Source organism: Erinaceus europaeus, chromosome 1 (assembly GCF_950295315.1).
Source record: "Erinaceus europaeus chromosome 1, mEriEur2.1, whole genome shotgun sequence".
Taxonomy (NCBI): Eukaryota; Metazoa; Chordata; class Mammalia; order Eulipotyphla; family Erinaceidae; genus Erinaceus; species Erinaceus europaeus.
Window position 1 is genome coordinate 80593638 of NC_080162.1, and position 20172 is coordinate 80613809.

At 47.5% G+C, this 20172-nt stretch overlaps 2 protein-coding genes across 7 annotated transcripts; one reads left to right on the forward strand and one right to left on the reverse strand.

The window, feature by feature from the left end:
• Positions 1 to 5893: 5893 nt before the first annotated feature.
• BLCAP (BLCAP apoptosis inducing factor) lies at positions 5894 to 16666 on the reverse strand. Of its 4 annotated transcripts, none has more exons than XM_016186148.2 (3): positions 16113 to 16654; positions 15865 to 15967; positions 7670 to 7848 (listed from the first exon to the last, which is right to left on the reverse strand). In XM_016186148.2, the coding sequence occupies exons 1-3, from the start codon at positions 16257 to 16259 to the stop codon at positions 7829 to 7831; spliced, it is 270 nt and encodes an 89-aa protein (XP_016041634.2). In that variant the 5' UTR covers positions 16260 to 16654; the 3' UTR covers positions 7670 to 7828. The 4 variants fall into 4 exon arrangements, with proteins under 4 accessions (XP_016041633.1, XP_060045732.1, XP_016041634.2 ...); XM_060189738.1 differs by lacking the exon at positions 7670 to 7848 and adding an exon at positions 14329 to 14462 and having other exon boundaries at positions 16113 to 16666; XM_016186147.2 differs by lacking the exon at positions 15865 to 15967 and having other exon boundaries at positions 5894 to 7848; positions 16113 to 16303.
• On the forward strand, positions 9548 to 11522 carry NNAT (neuronatin). Of its 3 annotated transcripts, none has more exons than XM_060189720.1 (3): positions 9548 to 9719; positions 10784 to 10859; positions 11086 to 11522. In XM_060189720.1, the coding sequence occupies exons 1-3, from the start codon at positions 9648 to 9650 to the stop codon at positions 11313 to 11315; spliced, it is 378 nt and encodes a 125-aa protein (XP_060045703.1). In that variant the 5' UTR covers positions 9548 to 9647; the 3' UTR covers positions 11316 to 11522. The 3 variants fall into 3 exon arrangements, with proteins under 3 accessions (XP_060045703.1, XP_007518509.1, XP_007518510.1); XM_007518447.3 differs by having other exon boundaries at positions 10784 to 10864; positions 11086 to 11320; XM_007518448.3 differs by lacking the exon at positions 10784 to 10859 and having other exon boundaries at positions 11086 to 11320.
• Positions 16667 to 20172: the final 3506 nt, after the last annotated feature.

Here is a 20172-nt window from a genome sequence, read left to right on the forward strand (position 1 = left end):
ACCACGTGTGCTTAACCCGCTGGGCATCTTGTTGCTTTTTGGCTTGAAACAAAATGGTGGGAGGGAATAGAAATGCTCCACACACAAGTAAATGACAGATAATTGCATTGCTTTCCTTTGCTGACTTTACATTTAATTTTTTCTTTTAAACTATTTCATCATTTTAATGTGGAGAAAAGGAAAATGTATGATGGTAGAGAAGGATCTATGTGGGGAGTTATGCAGAAAACTGAGAAATGTTACACATGTACCAACTACTGTATTTACTATCAACTGTAAACTATTAATCCCCCAATAAAAATTAAAAAAGAAAAAAAGTTATTGTCATTTTGGGGATTTGTTAAAAAAAAAAAAGATTTAGGAAAATGCAGAGGAGCCAGCCAGCATGTGACCTCCCAAACAGTCTTCCTAATGCTACTATAGCACCAATGCCATTTTGTATTGTAATTATCTGCCCACAGGACTACCGTGGTGTCCTCTGCTTTCTGATCTGAGCTCAACGTGGGCATGGCCTTATTTATGTATTGGGCATTCAGAGCTCTGTTGGTAAAGGATCTAGCAAGTGTTCCTTTGATGAATCAAATAACCAGACTAAATTCCTAAAAGGTCTGAGCTCAGTAGAGGTCAGGGTTTCAGGGTAGGTAAGGAGAGGGCCAGGAAAAAGATATTAGTGAGAAATTTACATTTGAGACAAGCTATAATTGATATTACGATCTCTATGTTACAGTTAAGGAAACTGAGGCTCAGGAAGGCATAGTCACAAAGGCAGGGGTGATGGGGCTTCCTGAAGCCTCACCTCTCAAGGTCTGTTGGCCTTATATTTGTCAATGTTTACCCTGCCCACTATTTGAGGCCCTTTCCCAATATCCCAAAGGGAGATGCAGGTTTTTGTGTGTGTGTGTCTTAAGCCAGCCACTTGCCTTCACTGTAAACCTGTTCCAAATTAAAGTCTATTTTTCAAGATACAATTTTTTTCTCTTGAAGACAAAAATTCTGCTTGTTTTGGTTCTGAAGAAGACACTGGGAGAGAGGTGCAGGGTTCTGGGATGAGCAACTGAGAGTGATTTTTTTTTTTTTTTTTTGCCTCCAGGGTTATAACTGGGGCTGCCTTACTATGAATCCACTGCTCCTAGAGGCTATTTTCCCCCTTTTGTTGCCCTTGTTGTTTATCGTTGTTATTGTTATTATTTTTTGTTGTTATTGCTGTCATAGTTGAATAGGACAGAGAGAAATCGAGAGAGGAGAGGGAAACAGAAGGGGAGAGAAAGATAGACACCTGCAGACCCGCTTCACTACCTGTGAAGCAACCCTCCCTGCAGGTGGGGAGCCGGGGGCTCAAACCAGGATCCTTACACCAGTTCTTGTGCTTTGTGCCATGTGCGCTTAACCCCCTGCACCCGAGTGAGTTGCTTTTAATGAGACTCATCTTCCATCACTTACTAGAGAAAACACTTCTTAGTTCTTTCCTCCTTTCAGAGAAGCAACCCTTTCACCCACTTTGGAAGGAAACAGTATGAGGGTGAACTTGTGACTGAATACCCAAAGACTGGGTAGATGACAATCCTTGTCTGGTCTTTCCTACAGTTAGTTAGTAGGAGTCAGCTTTCTTTCTATCATCTTTCTCTCACCTCCTTCTACCCCACTCCCACCACTGTCCTCCCTTGCCTTCTCCTCCCTACCACTGAACTGCATGAAGCAGAGCCTTTTCTACCACCCTGCTGTTTTCACTGCTCAAATGCTATCAAATGCTAGTAAGGACTGAAAGACACCCATTTTAAAGGGTGCTCTTATTGGGTCATTAGCTATTCCCATCAGATCTTTCTTTGGGATAGCTCTGATCAGCTAGAAAGAAGTTCTTAGAACAGGGGCTGGGTGGTGGTGGCGCACCTGGTTGAGTGCATGTATTATAATGTGCAAGGATGCAGGTTTGAGCCCCCAGTCCCCCCCCACCTGCAGGGGGAAAGCTTTGAGAATGGTGAAGCAGTGATGCAGGTGTCTCTCAGTCTCTCTCCCTCTCTATCACCCCCTTCCCTCTTGATTTCTGGCTGTCCTTACCCAATAAATAAAGATTTAAAAAAATTAAAAAAAAAGTTCTTAGAATAAAGTTTGTGGACCTGACACCAGCCTGTCAAGCTTAGACTGTCTATCTCCCAATACAATCCTATGGCTTTAAACAGACTAGCCTCTTTATCCCCAAAAAAACCTTTTAAATTTTATTTAAGGTCTATTGTGTTTGTCTTATTAAGTTAGGTGGAATTCCTGAAGACAACACATGGTTGGGTTGTGTTTTCTGATCCATCTTCCTACTCTATGACTTTCAATAGGTGAATTCAGGCCATTGACATTTATTGATATTATAGAATGAAGATATATATATATAATATTTATTTCCTTTTTGTTGCCCTTGTTTTTACTGTTGTTGTAGTTGTTATTAATGTCCCATTGTTAGGACAGAGAGAAATGGAGAGAGGAGGGGGAAAGTTAAGACACCTGTAGATGTACTTCACCACCTGTGAAGCAACTCCCCTGCAGGTGGGGAGCGGGGGGGGGGGGGGCTCGAACTGGATCCTTCTGGTGGTCCTTGTGCTTTGCACCACGCCATGTGCACTTAACCTGCTGTGCTACTGCCCGACTCCCAGAATGAAGATATTTTAATGCCACTGTTATATAATTTTAGTGTTCTGATATGTGGCATGTCTATGATGCTGTGATTATTTATGAGACCGTTCAGAACTTCTTGTAGGGCAGGTTTGGTGATAGTTGATTCCTTCAACTCTTGCTTGTCTGAGAAGGTTTTTATGCCTCCATCTAGTTTGAACGACAGTCTAGCAGGATACAGTAGTCTTGGTTGAAAGCTTTTGTCACTGAGTGCTCAATAAATATCTTGTCATTCTCTTCTGGCCTGTAGTGTTTGTGTGGAGAATTCTGCTGCTATTCTTATGGGTTTTCCTCTATAGGTGACTCTTTGTTTTTCTCTTGCAGCCTTCAGGATCCTTTCTTTATCCTTATTCCTTTCCATTCTGAATATAATGTGCCTTGCTATCTTTAAGTCTGAGTTAATTCTGTTTGGGACCCTCTGAGCTTCTTGAACCTTTATGTCTTTTTTTTTTTTTTTTTTTTTTACCAGAGCACTGTTCAGTTCTGGCTTATGATGGTGCAGGATTGAACCTGGGACTTTACAGCCTCAGGTATGAGAGTCTGTTTGCATAACCATTAAGCTATATCTACCCTCCAGCAAACCTTTGTGTCTTTTATGTTGTCTAGCCTTGGGGAGTTCTCATCTTATTATGTCCTGTAGATTGCTTTCTTCCCCTCCCTTTCTTCCTCTGGCAAGCCAATAGTGCATGTATTACTTCTTTTGAAGTCATGGGCCTTTATTTTACTTTCAATCCATTCTTTTGAATTTGAATATGAGATGATCAATTAGATGGTAAGAAACAGCATCTCAATTATTATTTTACTATTTATACTTGTTCTCAGATCTCTAACTGAACATTTACCTTCTATAGTCAATACCAGATTCCCTCTCAGACTTCTTGTAAAGCAACTGCCACAATCCATAGTGTGTGTGTGTGTGTGTGTGTGTGTGTGTGTGTGTGTGTGATCTGTGGGGTTAATGTTTTGGTTATTATCTTCCATTAGGTCAATAAGCCTTCCTGATGGCAAGGCTTATTGACCTTATTCATGGTGCAGTCCCAATGTCCTATTCCTGTATGGAATTCTGACAAGTACCCACTAAATGCATAATGTTGTAGGGCCCCCATTGGCAGGTAGAAGCAAGAAGTCTGCCTAGCATTAGCTTTCTACAGAAGGCTGAATGAAATACTCTAGGTAAGAGCCTGATGCTCTAACAATGGCTCTTTGCCTTACCACATTTTATTGAGCTTAAATTGGTTAAGCAGCCTTAAAATGAAACGAGAAAGACCTTCCAAGTTTATAAGATACTTAAACCAATTATAAACATCGACACACTTTCCTCAAGAAAATTCTAGACGACTATAATTCTAGGAGAAAGGATTTATAATAAACTAGGGTTAGGAAGATTATGTTTGCTCCAAAGAACACATTGGACAAATAAGTAAACTGAGGTCCAGAGCAGGTCTCAGGCCAAATACTAAAGGAGCCAGATCTCTGCATCACAGTGGCTACCAGGTACCAGGTGAGCAATTACTTCACACTAGGAACCACAGAGAATGGAAGTGTCGTGGCCTGATGATGGCCTTACTTGTGTCCAGAGAGGTTACTGACCTTGCATTTTCCCAAAAGACATCTGAGGAAAAGGGGGCAGAGTACTGCCAGCACTGCCCTGGTCAGCTGGGAAGCTCTGCTGAGCAGACCGAATGCTGAGGCAGTCACCTTGGGAGGGGGTGGGCTGGAGGCTCCCTGCTGGAAAGGGCCACAAAGTGTTTGGACAGAGGCCCATTTCTGACTTTTAAGTGGGCCCAACTAAAGACAGAAAGCTGCCTTCTGAGTGAGAGCAAAATAAGCAATAATCTTGGCTTCATTTATCATCCAGCTGCCTCCACAGGAGAGTGAGGCTACAAAAGCCTTTCTTGTTTGTTTTATTTTTGGAATTTGCAATTGTCTATTTTCTTAAGTCCTCCCACTAGGTTGAAATCATGTACTCCCCAAGAGTCAGGCCTGGGTCTTTCCCCTGAAGTCCCCAGCAAGTCAGTATAGGGGCTCAGTGTTTGCTGAACAAACCATTCTTTCCATGTGTGTAGCTCCTCAGTTTGTCAAGACTTTGCTGAACTATGAAATATATCTAGAAACCCAGAAAAGAATTTAGAGAAAAAAGCATAACAGACTCATATTGGAAAAATACCAGCAGATAGAATCAGTAAAACTTGATTCTTTGAAAATAAATTTAAAATGGACATATCTTTGGCAAATTTTGATTAAGAAAAAGCACTGATAAGCAACATCAGGAATGAGAAAATGGTTCAAACAGCAACGAAGAGATTTGAAAGGACAGGAGAAAAATGACACAACAGCTTAGAGTCATAAGCTAAAAATCTATAGAAAACAGGTCACCTTCAGGGGCTCAGCGGTGGTGCACACCGTTGAGTGCATGTTACAATGCACAAGGATCTGGGTCCCCACCTGCAAAAGGGAAGCTTCATGAACAGTAAAACAGTGCTACAATGTGTCTATCTCCTCCTTGCCTCTCAATTTGTCTCTATCCAGTAAGTAAAATTAAATTAACAAAGAAAACAAACACGTGACCTTCTATGAAGTTACCCAAGTTCTCTTGCAACTATTATCTCAGAAAATGCTCACAGCTTTGGACAGGTGGTGCTTCTGTTATGCTTTCTAGAAGGGAAGATTGAGTTGGACACCCAGTTCTGGGCCTGACAAGATACCCTGCTTTGTATCAGAGGTCACAGTCACAGGAGCAAGTGAACTTGGATGATACAGAACTGCACCATTCTGATGCTTCCAGCCATTGCTTTCAGTGCCCTGGCTGGATGGCCAACCTTATTTATGTTTCCACTTTAAATGCCGTAAGGGGTTTCATTTTATTTTTACTTCAAAAGCAGCACCATAAAAATCCTTGATGATTAGAGCTCCAGCTGTCTTAAGCTGTTTGTCAAGGGATCGGTTACTCAAATCTCCTATGGAGGGAAACAGTTTCAGGCGAGACGCCATGGGAGCTGAGAAAAGCAAATGTCTCATCTCTGAAAACTTTCAGACTCCCTCCTGTTCAAGGCCTGGCCTGTCCCCTGCTCCCTCCCCCAAGCCCCACCATCTGTTCTCCAGAGACCAGATCAAATTTTCAGGCTAAGGTACTCTGGCGCCAAGGACACAGCCCCTACCAGGCCACCCCCTGCCCCCACCAACCTAGAAATCTGACACCACAACCCAAATGGACTGCAGCTACATAAAACCAAAGTAAAGTTTATAAAGCTTTATTAAACATTTCAAACAGCTGTGCAACAAACACATCAGAAATAAAAGCTCCAGAATAGCAGCCCCAGTGTTCCCCAAGTGTGGCCTCAAGGTCCCATTCCCTAGATGGATTGCCTCCAGCTCTGTCCTCTGCCTGGCCCATCTCTCTCCATTCTTGGCAGGCCAGAGAAAGACAGACAGTTCAGACTGGAAGGACAGTCATGCTGGTCCCGGGGGAGGGGGAACCAGGTCCCGGACAAAGTCTCATTTGCCAACACTTGTTGCTGAAGCGCAGAAAAGTAAAAAAGCAAGTGACAGTCACAAAGTCTTTTTGTGTACTCTTCATAATGTACAGTCTCTATGGGCCAGGACTGAAGAAGCTTCTGGCTCAATGGCGATGGTCACTGTTCTGCTCTGTCTTGTCTGAACCACGCTGGAGTCCAGTGTGCTGGTCACTGCAATCCCCATGCTAAATAAAAAATAGCAGCAGTACCTACTATCTCTAGCTATCACTAAACCTCAAATAATCAGAACACATTCCATAAAGCTTTTTTAAAGGGAACATACACGTGTTTGTACAAGTTACACACACACAGCACACCAAAATATATTCAAACACTTACCAAAGGGGGTCATGGCTGTTAGGAAACACACAAGTACTCTTTTCACTCACTCAATTGGGGTCGGCTATATCTATGTGAACACACCACAAACACACCTCAGTCCTGCAGAGCATGCATGGGGGAGGCAAGGCGAGGGCCTCCCCCCTCCTGGGGACAGCAGAGAAAAGCAGGAGAAAAGCAAAGAGAGGGAGGAGGCTGGGCTGGTTAAGCATGAGTCCAAACACCCATGTGAAAGAGCAACATACTACACCAGTTGCTTCTTTCCTAAAAATGAAGTGGAGAAAATACTGGAGATTTATGGACAACAAACAGTTACGACACATTTCTGTCTAGCCTGCTGAGCAGAGAAAGGAGGAGGAAAAAGCGAGGCTCTCGGGCGTCAGCAATCTCTTAAGTTTGAGATAAGTGCAAAAACAAGCCCTGTCTTGGACAGGTGCTAGCCAAAAAGGGAAAGGGGTAAAGCTAGAGGGAAATCTGAAGAGGGACAAAGGAGTCAGTACCATTCCGAGAAGGGAGGAGGCCCTGACAAACAGGGATCACAGGGGCGACACAACACTGCATTTTAATCGCCCGAGTCATGCTAAAGCGGCTGGCCAGTATGGACACACATTCCTCATGGAATGAGGGGGTGGCCATCCTGCCAGCCAGGGACCAAGAGGGGGATAGGACACACACAACCACAAGATCACCCAGAACTAAAGGACTCTACAATAAAAGCACTAGTCAGTGCCTTTATTCACATTATAAGGATTAAACACCACAGGCCAAAAAGGCGCCGTTAGGAATGTGGCACCCGCAAGGCTGCGGGATTTGAAACTCCAATATTTTATGACCTAAGTTAATGCCTCCCCTCCCGTCTTCTGCTTCCTTGGAAAGCTGACTGGGCTGTTAGGTGCCCACCACACCAGGGTCATGAGCCAATTCTGGGAGTGGGGAATCAGTGCAGTGGTACAGGAAACAGTTTCCCCAGCAGCTATAGCAGATAAGAAACAGGGCTGCCAGGAAAACCAAGGCACAGATCGTGCAAGGCTTCCGTTCCAGGAGGAAACTGAGCAGATAGAAGCCCATGAACATGGAGTGGCTGAACCACAGAGCAGGGTTGAGGGGCTTGGGGATGAGGAGGACAGGCAACAGCCACTGGAGACAATACATGATCTCGGCTGGGCAGGACCTTCGCCAAGGCCGCTGGACACCGATGCAGGAATTGGCCAGATGGGAGCCACTGGATGCAGGCAGCTGCCCTCCGCTTTCTTCAGCCCTCACTCTTCAGAAGATGAGGAGCTGAGCCGCTGTACTCTCTGGCTGTCAGCCCGAGATCACCAAGGCAGCATGGATCCTAGAGAGATAAGTCAACACAACAGACAAAAAACAGACAAAAAGAACAGAAAAAAGAGACAAGAATGTATAATTATTTGGGAAAATAGATCATGTTTAACAACAGTAAATGCAATGCCCACTCCCCAGTTAATAGTTTTTAGAGAGTAAATTGTGGTGAGTAGGGAGGAATGGGCATTGCATTTACTATGGTGTCTCTGCTGGGCTTTTCGGGGGTGGGAGGCGGGGATGGGGAAAGAGCTTCTGTACAGACCTCACATAGTGGATGCACTTTGCCTGGGCCCTGCCTAGAGATCATGTGTTACCTCTTGGGGTTGTGGCCTGTTGTCGAGGGGTCCAGACCTAACACTATTCTGTGGTTACCACCAGACAGTCTCTGGTTCTGTTCTGTGGCCCCAAGAAGGAAGGCCAGGGTTCTGGACTGAGCATCTCACAGCTGCTGCTTGGTGGTGAGTTAAAATAATAGTTGGCTGCCCACTGCCGTCAAGAGGTCACAGGCGATGGGAGCTTCATAGGCTCCAGCTCCTAGAAACCAGAGCACCCTAACTCGTAGATACTGTGTTTTAAGCTGGCAGTCTGGGTAGATAGGGCCCGCCTTTCTTGAATACATAGTCAGGTGTTATTTTGCCAAAATTAATGTTAAAAGAAAAATTCAATATCCTACTTCGTCCAAACTGGCCTGACTCGTATCACTTTCTCCGTGATGCTACCAGTGTGTAATCTCTTATGAACTTTTAATTAAAATTCATTTTCCAACCACATAGAGACAAACGCTATTTGGCCTCTGTGCCAGGCAGCTTGCCTGAGCGCAGAGGTGCTTTGGAGAGGAGGCCGCTTGGCCCTGGGGTCTCCTCCCGCTTCCTGCCTGGTCTGGAGGAGCTGCGGGGACCGCCACCTTCTGGCGGCGGCGGCGGCCAACTTTCACCCGAGCTCGCGCCGCCTGCCGCTGGCGCCTAGTCGAGGACTCACTGGGGCTTGGGGAAAGCAGAAGACAGCCCTGAAAGGTCCTGACCAACCAAACTGTCCCAGGAGCGCTCTGATCACCACTTTTTGGAAGAGCTCATCCCATGTCCTCGAGGCACTAAAAAAAGCGCCAGCCCAGCCCGTCCCCGCAGACTCCCAATTCAGAGTAAAATACTAGGTGGAAACGCCTTTGCGCCTGGAGCTCTGAGCCCTGCCTAGGGTCCCTGCTGCTCCCACCTCAGATCCGTCCTGAGAAGCAGGACGCGGGAATCAGGGAAAGCTGAGGCACTCAGACTTTCATGAAGTGAAGGACACAGTGACTATCAGGAGCGAGTGCTCGGCCGAGTCCTGCAGAGCCAAGGCTCCTGGACGGCGCACTGCTGTTTGCTCTTTGGGGGCAGATGATGCCTTTCTGTATTGTTTTTCCATGGGTGCCGAAGGTGGGTCCTGGCGCGATGCGGGCCGCCGGGCCACCCCGTATGCGCAACTCAGCGCACCCTGCGCCAACCCCTCATTCTACACTAAAATTCAAAAGCGGTCACATTGGAACCGTCTGCAAAGTGGTGAAAATGGGTCTCAGGGCCGGGGGCGGTGTGGAAAGACCAGATGGATTATTTCTTTTCCATGCCTGGCAAATGAGGAGCCCCCCCCCACAAGCCCCCGCCATCCCGAGCCCCCCCAAGCGCGCATGCGCATCGGGGCGGCAAGCGGCTATTTAAGGCGCGGCCGCGGCGGCTGCGGCAGAGCGCCAGTCAGCGGACTCCTGAGGACCAGCGGCCCGACTTCGGCTCGCCGGCGGCTCTCTCCCACCTTCAACCAACCACCTTTCTCGGGACCATGGCGGCAGTGGCTGCAGCCTCGGCTGAACTGCTCATTATCGGCTGGTACATCTTCCGCGTGCTGCTGCAGGTAAGAGTGCCCGGGCTCCAGGTGGGGAGCGGGTCCTGAGGCGCGCCCCCGGGAGCCCACGTCTGCGCTGCTATTGCTGCCTGCCGCAAGCGCCCTGTCCCCATTGCCGCGTCGCGGTGCACTGCATGCCGCGTCCCGCCCCGCGCCCGCGCCCACCCTTCTCCAGCGCGCTCGCGCCCGGCCGCGAACAAAGAATTGGGGTGCGGCGGGCGCCCTCCGCAGACCATCAGCAAGGCTCTTAGCGACCAGTGCGGTAAGAAAACCCGCTACATGCAGACTGGACCCCAGGAGGGAGGCGGGGCACTTCTATGTTTTTCGGAAAGAGAAGTTAATAGCATATACACTGAACAAAAAACTACGCTTAAAGAAATTATGCACTGCAGGGACATTTTCATCTCTTTAAAATATAGCTTGCAAGGATTAGGGCAAAAAATAAGTTAGGAAAAGGCACTTCTCAGAAAAAAAAAGTACTTCACACAGACGTACAACTTCACAGCAGAGAGAAAAAAGTAATTCGCAGGGATAAAAAAAAAATTAGGAAAATGCGCATTGCAGGAAAAATAAATCAGACCCCCCCCAAAAAAAAACCACTTAGCCGAAAAATGCATCAAGTGAGAAGCGCATTGCAGAAAATATTAAACAAAGGGGCTAGCTGGAAAAATACAATAAAACCGCTTAAGAGAAACCATTAGAGGGAAAAGGCTCTTTGCAGGAAAAAAGGGCAGATCAAAGTGCTTTATTTTTAAAGGACAATTTGCTTTAAAAAAAAAAAAAATCAAATAATGGCAAAACGATTTCCTTAGAAAGAAATTAGAAGACAACGTTTTGCCCATAAAAATAATTTTCCCTGGCAGGGGTAGATAGCATAAAGGTTATGCAAACAGACTCCCATGCCTGAGGCTCCAAAGTCCCAGGTTCAATCCCCTGCACCACCATAAACCAGAGCTGAGCAGTGCTCTGGTTTAAAAAAAAAAAAAAAATCATTTTCCCTAAAAGCACCCCTTGCAGGAAGAATTTCCTGCTAAAGGAATCTTTTGCCAAAGGAATCGCCTATTTCCTTTAAGGTGTTCCTGGAATGCTGCATTTACTGGGTAGGATTCGCTTTTCGAAATACTCCAGGGACACAGCCCATTGCAAGAAGTGAGGTATAACCTAAATTGTGGGTCCAATCAGCTTGCCGCCATGCAGCTCTCAGCACAGTTGGAAAAGCTCCAGCTGCCCTGACTCGTGGACAAGCTGCGCCCGCGCCTGCCTCTCCGAGCAGTCGGACAGGTGGGCGGGGCAGGGGCGGGCGGGGGCGGGCTCGGTGGAGCAAGGCCGGGCGGGTGCTCGCCTTTAAGGGCCGGACCTGGGTCTCTCACGGCAGGTGTTCAGGTACTCCCTGCAGAAGCTGGCGTACACCGTGTCGAGGACCGGGCGGCAGGTGCTGGGAGAGCGCCGGCGGCGAGCCCCCAACTGAGACCCCTGCCTCCAGCCCCGGGCGGCCGTGTCACCAGGTGCTCCTGTGCCTCTCGCCCAGCATGGGAGCCTGTGCCGCGCAGAAACGGGGCACCCCCCGTGTTCTCTCGCCAGAGGAGCACTTGGCAAGGTCAGTGAGGGGCCACCAGGCCCCCACAGAAGCAGCACCGCTACGCCAACTATACAGATTCTTTTCCAATCCCTTCGCACCGGGACCGGGATAGAGGGAGGAGGGGGGGTAGGAGGAGCAGACCTGAGATCTGGGCCTAAGTACAGCATTCTGGTCTGGACCAAACCGGGACAGCGCCATCCTAGTCCTGAAAAGGAGGCCATGCCAGCAGGCCCCGCCAGAGATCCAAACAAACACACCAGCCAGCAGAATGGATATTCCAACACCACCAGCTAAAGCCCTGAATCTCGGTGCAGCAGAAAAGGCGGAAAAGGCGCCAGCCTATGTGCCTGTGTGGCGGGACAGGACGGAGGGCTCGGAGAGGAAGGCCTGAGGGTTAAGAAATAAGAGTGGGGCCCTCTCATTGTTCCTGGATAGGGCACATTCATTCCAGCCTTGTTGCCTTTGCTCCCTCTATCCCCTTTCCCCCCTCCCCCCCTCACTTCCCAGCCCAGCCCCCTAAAGAATTGTCCTTTGATTTGGACCTAGTCAGCGGTAAACTAACCCCATCTTGACTAAAACATTTCCCACCCCAGCCCCTCACTGATCTTGCTTTCCCTTGGTCTCACGCAATTGTGGTCAATATTGTGGTAATTGCTAATTGTACTGATTGTATAAGTGTGCATTAGTTGTGTCTCCCCAGCTAGACTGTAAGCTCCTTGAGGACAGGGACCACCTCTACAAAATAAAAAAAAAAAAAAAGTACCTCCCCCATCCTGCAGTGTCCCTGGACCCTGCAGTATGGTGGAGAAACACCAAACACTTGTCTTTTGTGACTTCTATGGCGGCTTCGACACATATTCTGAGACTGGGCTGAAGTGCCCATTATGGAGTGGACACGGCTGGGGAGGGAGAAAGGGGATGGTGGTGGGGGTGGGGTAGGGAGGGAGGGAGGGGAGGAGGGAAGAACAGAATGAATAAATCGGGGCCCTCACACATCCACCTCCAATTTTTACAGTCCCGAGATAAAGGGCTTTCCCCTCCCCAGAGCAAAAGTAGTGTTAAAGTAGGGACCTGCTCTCCTCCTTCCCTGGGTGGTGGGCACCTTCACATGTCCCAGCATACAGGGGGTCCTTGGGGAAAGACAGGAAGGAAAAAGTCTTTTAAAGGTAGGGTAACAAGAATCAAGATCATCAGCATTTAAGAACATAAAACCTTGTTTCAGGACTCCAAGCAGGAGGGCCAAGGAAATGAGCATAGAGGAGGGTTGGCAATGGCTCTTAGGGGGCTGAATATGGGGTAAGGGGTGTGACACGGTGCCTGACCTCCCCCCCACACACACCCCCCAATACCTCTCCATGGGCCTCCAGCCTGGCCCTCGGAACTTTCTGGACTCCACCCCCTGGGACCTCATGCTACCCGGTACTGGGTTCCCTGACTCTCCCAGCACTAGCTTCTTTCTAGTTAGGGGTCCTTACCAGGTCCCTGCTGCTGGGCTCTTCCTGTCATCACAGGAGGGTGAAATGGCTGTGGAGCTCCCAGCCTCTTCCCTCTCCTACTCCTCAGTGAGTCAGGGCTCCTTTTTACATGGGATCAGCTGACTGTCTCCACAAGTGGCCCTGCCACCTGTTCAGGCTCATCTCTTTCCATGTGCCTGTCACTACACACCTGTTCTTGGGTCAGCACCAAGGGTGCTGGAGGGCCGTAAATCTCTGCCTCTTCCTCAAATCCCTTAGTCACAGCTGTCACAATATGTCAGGGGCACAAAGCACCTCACCCCTTGATCCTGATCATGTTTCTCCTTGCCTAAGCAAGCCCCTTGTTTCTCAGCCTGACCACCAGCACCTTTAGAGACACGGCTAAGTCTGGCACTGGAGGGTCTGGAGTAGAGAACGCAGACCTCGGTTCCGGTAGTGACTCTGCCATGGATTAGCCCTAGAAGACTGGCCAGGTCATCTGCCCCTCACCTTCAGTGCCCTTCTGCTTAAGGGTTGCAAAAATCCCAGTTACCCCCAACATTCCAGAAGTTGTCATCAAAACGACAATCCAGAATTGTCAGGTCTGGGGTGAGGGTGTGTATTGTGAGGCACCATCTTCCTTCAGCCAAAGGACTCCAGCTTCCACCATGGCCAGGAGAGGCAGAGGTTTCTTTCCCATGGGTGACTCATCAATAGGCAACACCCTCAGCCCCTCCCTTCTGAAGTCCCTATTCTGAGAGACTGGGAGTTTCTGTGTTTTTCTACACTGCATTTCCAGTTGTATTCTCAATGAAGGCTGCCCTTCCCCGAAGAGTGTTTGAGGTGTATCATGGCCCCACTAACCCCGTGCTCCAATCTCAGTCCAGTTATATGGCAGCTGGACTGAGGGAGAAAGGTCACAGCAGCAAAGGAAAGATCTGGTTGCTTTGGACACAGAAGAACCCCTTAGCCTCCAGGGCCTTTTTTAGAAGAGACTGCTGGCAGCCCCAGGGCCTTCCCTTGGATGATTGTAGCAAAGCCCATCTGTGGGGCTCCATCTGTCCATCCATCAAGCCTCGGGGTCCTCAAAGTGGGTGTCTGAACTAACAGACTTCCTCACAGGGGTTGCCCTGGGGGCCTGCACTGCCATGGGTGGACCTGACCCTGCAATGTCCCCTCCTCCCTTTAGACCCCCATCCTCAAACCTCATGTCATGGCAGCAAACAATCCACCAGAAAAGACAAAAAGAATGTGTTCACTTTCTATGCTTGTGTGACACCTAGATGTCTGGCCCAAAGATAGCTTGGTTTTTGTTTCTTTTTCCTTAGAAGTTACACCATTAAAACTTTTTTTTTTTTTTTTTTTTTTTTTACAGAGAGCAATGGGAAGAGTTGGAAAAGTGTATTTTATTGCAAAGCCATTTCTCTACAGAGTAAAATGGCCCCTTCTCCAAACCATCTCACCCACCCCCACAAAGTCAAGGATACAGCAGATGAGTTGTGAAGGGACAGGAATGCCTCTGTGGGACTGTCACAACAGGTGAGACTCCTGGGCCCCTCAGGAAGGTCAGTTTCGTGGCCTAACCAGTGGAAGGAAAGTCCTAAGAGATTTCAGGTAGCGTAACTGTCAGAGGTGGGGAATGATAATTATTTCTACTGTTCGAATATCTGAATTGTGACTGAAGGCAGAGAGCTGAGGGACAAGTTTCTTGAGCTTCAACTGCAAGACAGCAACAGTTTAATTACCATGAGTTGGATGAGAGCAGGTTTGCTGTGAACCATTTGCTAGATACCTATTTTCAGATTTCTTGTATCTACACAGCCGCCTGCAACCTAAAGTGAGGCTGGGAGTTTGCAGTTATCCTCTTCCCTTCCCCGCCCCCACCCCTCAGATTTAAGCTTGCACACATATACCAAACGGTCTGACAACAGACCTTTTGCCTGGTGACTTCTGACTTCCTTTATATGCCCCAGAGACATGTCACCATCTTCTCTGGGGATGACAATGACTGCCCTCCCTCCCTTCTTCTTTCTCCCATAGGGCTCATATCCTAGAGGATCCAGATTCCTAAGCATTCCCAGAACAGGAAGTCAGAGGAGCAGACCACATGCAGTCCTGGGCACAGATAGTAACAGGCTTGAAATGGAATGCGTGTTTCAAAGATAAGAGAACAATAATAAAAAGGCAGCTAAGCCCAGACTTCTAGACTGCTTTCCCAAAGAATGTATTATAGATAAATGGTTAAACATTTGGGGGCAGCAAAGACCCATTTCAGATATGGAATAGATCTGGTTGCTGGAAACTGACTAGGACTCCTAATCTTTCAACGAATTGGCTGTTATTAATCCATTTCTGACTTAAAACACAAAATATAACACCTGGCACTTAAACTAGAACCCTTTTTTTTTTTCCATCCTGGCTTTGGTGGTTTTTTTTTTTGTTTGTTTGTTTTTCCTTTTTTTCCCCCATCCTGGCTTTGGTTGTTGCTTGTTCAGAAGGCTGTAGGAATGGCTGGACCATGTCAGAAAGAGCAAAAGGGATAAAATATGATCTAAAGCTATGAACAGAAAGACCAATTCTTCCCTAGGATAGACCTCTAATAGTCTGTCCCAACATTTTGCGCTTGAAAGGGACACGGAGATCTGGAAGCAAATTAAAGAAGGTGTGGAAGGGGAGGAGGAGGGAACAAGCGATGGTCCTCCCCCACTCCCATTCTTTTCTCCAGGTCACTAGTTTCGGGTAGATTCCGTGCGTTCCTTCTGCTGCCCTTGGGGAGCGGGAGTCCAGACTTCGTGCGAAGTTAAAAGAGTGTGAGCAGCATTCAACACTCCAGCCCATCGCCCCAGACACCAAAGTGAGAAAAGGGTGGGAGACCCTTTTCTCTTGTTTCCTCCCCTCCCCCGCCTGACCAAATTTTAAGAGAGAGAGAGAGAGAAGAAAGGAACTGAATTGACGGGGGCAGAGTGACGGGCCTCTGGGAAGCCAGGCTCCCTGCCTCGGACCCTTGGGCAAAAGAGGGCAGCCTCCCCCTTCCCCTCCCCCGCCGTCTCCCCGCCTCCCCACCCCCCCCCCCCCCCGCCTCTGCCTGCCCCATGGCGGGAGCAGACAAGCCAGCGCTGACCTTGGCGGCCAGAAGGAGAAGGCAGGAACCCGCAGACCCGCCCTCGGAGCCGGCCGGGACTCCCCGGGCGCTGGCAGGGACACAGCGGGGCGGTCACGTGACACTGGACATGGGTGGCCCCGGGGTTGCGGAAGAAAAACCCCAGTGAGGGGCAGGGGGCGCCTAAGGTGGCCCCCACCCCCGCAGGGACAATAAAGGCACTGCGGCCCGGTCTCATCCCATCCCGGGGAAGCCAGACGCCACAGTACCTGCAAACCCAGCCATGGCGCCGCCGTCACAGTCGCCTTCGCAGCCGCAACCAGGCACCACCTCAGCTCGCCTCCGACGCCGCAGGAAGCCGGGGAGACGCCCCCTTCGTCTTCTAGATGAGTCGTTCCGAGGACCCCTTCTGGCATCGGGCTGTCTATAGCGGACGCCTGATCGTGAGGCCCGAGTTGTGGTCACCCTTGCCCAATAATTCCCTCAATATCTACGCTAGATGACTAGCTGAAGGCTTTATACATGTCTTTGAGGGATTCTAAGGGTTCCGGAATTGTACAGCTTGAAGAAGTTTTAATCAGGCGCAACCTGGTTAGTCCCGAATCACGGGCTGGTTCTCTTGGTGCCTATGCAACAGATTGTGATCTTTACTCAACAAGAGCCGCGGGGGCTTTCGTCCATGTAGGTGGGCACGTGGCCCGCGTGGGCCGCCAGTCTTCTGCGGACAGACCTCGAGGCTCCAAGGCCACCTTCCATCCAGACCCAGTCGCCGAGGGGGTCCAGTTTCAGAAATGCAAAGATCTGGGTTCAGATTTAGGATCTGACTCGGACCTGACTCCTCCCCTGGCTGTATGTCTTGGGCAAGCCACGCTCTCACCCCCACCCCGGCAGGACAATCCACCTCCTCTTGTCTGATGAAAGGCCCACTTCTCAGGGTTGTTACAGGGATCTGAATGAGTCAGTGTGTTCACTTATTAGCTAGTTAGACACATTCCTAAAGCTTCTGCTGTGTGCAAGTGTCTCGACACAGTGGAGGCACTGCTGTAACCTCTAGTCACTACCCATCTTAGCAGTGAGTGCGGTTGGGGCAACAGCCACCTGATAATCACTCTATGCAAAAACATTTTAATCAAATAATTTGTAATTTTGCATTATGGGAAGTGCTTGGCCAGGTAACGGTACTAGGAGGAATTGTTGGAATCCAAAAGTAAAATGAATGAGGGTGGGGTGGGCCCCTGCCCCTTTGGGAAGCTTTCATGCCAATGACAATTAGGTGGTGTGCAGGGTAAGAGTGAGAGCACAAAGTGTTTTAAGGCAAAAAGAAAGACTTGTCTTACACATGGAGGTAGGATGAAGCAGAGTGAGGATGAGAGGTGAGCAAGGACTAGTGCTGGTAATAACAGCATAATTTTTTTTTTTTAATTTTTTTTTTTTAGTTTGAGAGCAATGAGAAGCCATTTTCACGAGTGGACTGATAACATATTTAGGTTTCTGAAAGGTCGTCCTGGCTGTATGGCCAGGCACTAGAGTGTGGGAGACCAGTTAGAAAACTCTTGGCGTTCCCAAGGCAAAATTATGGTGACTCAGACAGGGTGATGGCCTGAGGAGGTGGAGAACTAAAGGGTACAAGATGTGGGTAGGGGCTGATGCATTGGCAGTAATGCCCAACATGGGAAGGAATAAAGAACTCTGACCAAGGTGGTAAAACCTGTTGAAGGTTCAGATTGAAGGGAAAGACCAAGAAATTGACTTTGAGAAAGCTGAATTTGCAATCCCTATGCAATGTCTTGGTAGAGAGGGTAAACAGTTTTTATAAAATTGGCCCTCAGAGAGGTCAGAGTTGGAATAAATATTAGGACAACATCAGCACACAGGTGATAATATCATAGTACTGGATGAAATCCCAAGGGAGGAGAGATATCTAGCAAATTAAGTAGAGATGTGCCAACAAATGTACCTCCCAATAAAAATTTACCTCCCAGTGTTACAAAAAAAAAAAATTTACCTCCCAATAAAAATAAATAAATAAATAAATAAATAAACTGAACCAATAAAGCAGAACTAGGAATCTGAAGAAAAAGAAAATTTAAGTAGAGGAAGTAGAGCCAAGAAAGGAGACTGAAATGCAATGATTAATGAACTGTATCCTGTACATTGCAGTCTGCAAAAGAATCCTACATCAACTGGGTTAAAAAATAGGTAGGCTGGGGCCAGGTGGTGGCGCACCTGGTTAAGTGCGCATGTTACCATGCGCAAGGACCCAGGTTTGAGCTCCCGGTCCCCACCTGCAGGGGGATAGCTTCACAAGTGGTGAAGCAGTGCTGCAGATGTCTCTCTGTCTCTCTCCCTCTGTATCACCCCCTTCCCTCTCAATATCTGACGGTCTCTATCCAACAAATAAATAAAAGATAAAAAAAATTTTAAAAAAGAAAATCTAAAAAAAATAGGTAGCCTGAGTGTGGTCTGGTAAATGGTGCAGTGGATAAAGCATTGGAGGTGGGTTCAAGCATGAGATCCTGGGTTTGATCTCTGGCAGCTGATGTACCAGAGTGATGTCTGATTCTTTCTCTCTCTCCTCCTATCTTTCTCATAAATAAATAAATAAATAACAAATCTTTAAAAACTAGGTAGCCTGCCACTCAGTAACAAGTTAATTAAGTGAGTTGGCATTATCCTTAAGGATATTTCATCTATCAGGTTCATTTTATCTCTGCTGTCCTCATGCTGGTTTTATGCTCAGGGTCATAAGATGGCCACCCGAGTTCCTGGAGTCAGTCACATCAAGGGTTCCTCTCTCAGCTGAGACTTTGACTTGATGTGGCCTTTCATTATTTTGCTGTTTGTAGGTTGAAAGAATCAATTCACTCACTCCAAGCACACATTCAACTCTGGAGGAAAAGATTCTTCTAGATAAAAGTCTTATAAAAAGATAGGGGTGGCTCAAAGGAGGAGAGTGCAGGACTTGTTTGCAAAAGTCTCCTGGGTCAAATGTTGCCATCACTTGTGCCTGAGGGAGGCTTTCACTTCTTTTCTCTCTCATGTGAAAAAAAAAAGTAACAACAACAACAAAACTTTATTACTAAATAGAGACAGAGAAATTGAGAGGGTAGGGGGGTATAGAGGGAATGAGACAGAGAGACACCTGCAGCCCTGCTTCACCACTCATGAAGCCTTCCCCCTGCAGGTGGGGACCGGAGGCTTGAACCCAGGTCCTTGTGCACTGTAATGTGTACACTTAACTGTATGCACCACTGCCTTGCTCCCTTAAATAACTTTCAAGTAAATAGACATAATGTTTAAAAACAGAGGAAGCTACATATTAACAGGGCTATGGAGCAACTGAATTTCCTGCATGTTCTGGTATGAACATACACCCATTCTGTGACCTAGAATGGCCACTCCTAGCTATTAGCCATAGTTCAAACTAGAGACAGCCTAGTGCCCATGAACAAGAAGATTTGATATATTATGGCATGTAAAAAAAAAAAAAAAAACCTGGCATGTCCACCCAGTGGAATCCTGTTTAACATATAAAAGTGCAAAATACACACTTCTGACATACAGCATATGAGTTGAAAGACTCTAGGTGAGTCTATTCATAAACAGTTTAAGAGCAGGTAAAACTATTCCATGGTGATAGAAATATCAGTTGCTGACATTGGAGGGGAGCAGAAATAGGAAAGGAGCAAGAGGGATTTTTCTAGGGTGCAAGAAAAGGTCTACATGTTACTCTGGTTGGTGACTACATGGGCAAGAATGTATTAAATTCTGTATCAAGGTAGTTTGGGAGTTTATTAAACTATACCTTAAGAAAGGGAGATTTATATACTTAATGAGTGCTATGCCTCAAGAAAAAAATATATATTTGGGGCCTTGGTGGTGGCGTATCTGGTTGAGTACATACATTACCCAGGCTGAAGCCCCCAGTCCCCACCTCTGGGGAGGGGGCTTCATAAACAGTGAAGCAGTGTTGTAGGTGTCTCTCTCCCTATCTCCCCCTTCCATCTCAACTTACGTCTCTGTCCAAAATAAGTAAATAAAATATTTAAAACATTTGTTTTATATAATAATATATTAGTTTGATACATAAGTATAATAAAAGAAAGGAAGACCCTTGCTAATTCATGGCATGTGATATATGTTACCAAGCAAGAATCAGAAGGCCTATATTTGGATCAGACAGATAGCTCACCAAGGAGGGTGCCTGCATTAATATAGGCTTGACCCAAGTTCAAACCACCCCCCCCCCAAACAAGAGAGAGAAAAAAGAGAGTCAATCTCGGATGCTGCCTCCCAGTGACCTTCACTCTAGATTTTGGCATTGACAGT

Coding starts and splice junctions, on each gene's coding strand:
- NNAT (XM_060189720.1), top strand. CDS start 9,648: ATGGCGGCAGTGGCTGCAGCCTCGGCTGAACTGCTCATTATCGGCTGG. Junction 9,720..10,783: donor TCTTCCGCGTGCTGCTGCAG/GTAAGAGTGCCC, acceptor ATTTCCTTTAAG/GTGTTCCTGGAATGCTGCAT. Junction 10,860..11,085: donor GACACAGCCCATTGCAAGAA/GTGAGGTATAAC, acceptor CTCTCACGGCAG/GTGTTCAGGTACTCCCTGCA.
- BLCAP (XM_060189738.1), bottom strand. CDS start 16,259: ATGCCAGAAGGGGTCCTCGGAACGACTCATCTAGAAGACGAAGGGGGC. Junction 15,968..16,112: donor CGCCATGGCTGGGTTTGCAG/GTACTGTGGCGT, acceptor ACCCATGTCCAG/TGTCACGTGACCGCCCCGCT. Junction 14,463..15,864: donor TTCTCCTTCTGGCCGCCAAG/GTCAGCGCTGGC, acceptor GCTGTCTTGCAG/TTGAAGCTCAAGAAACTTGT.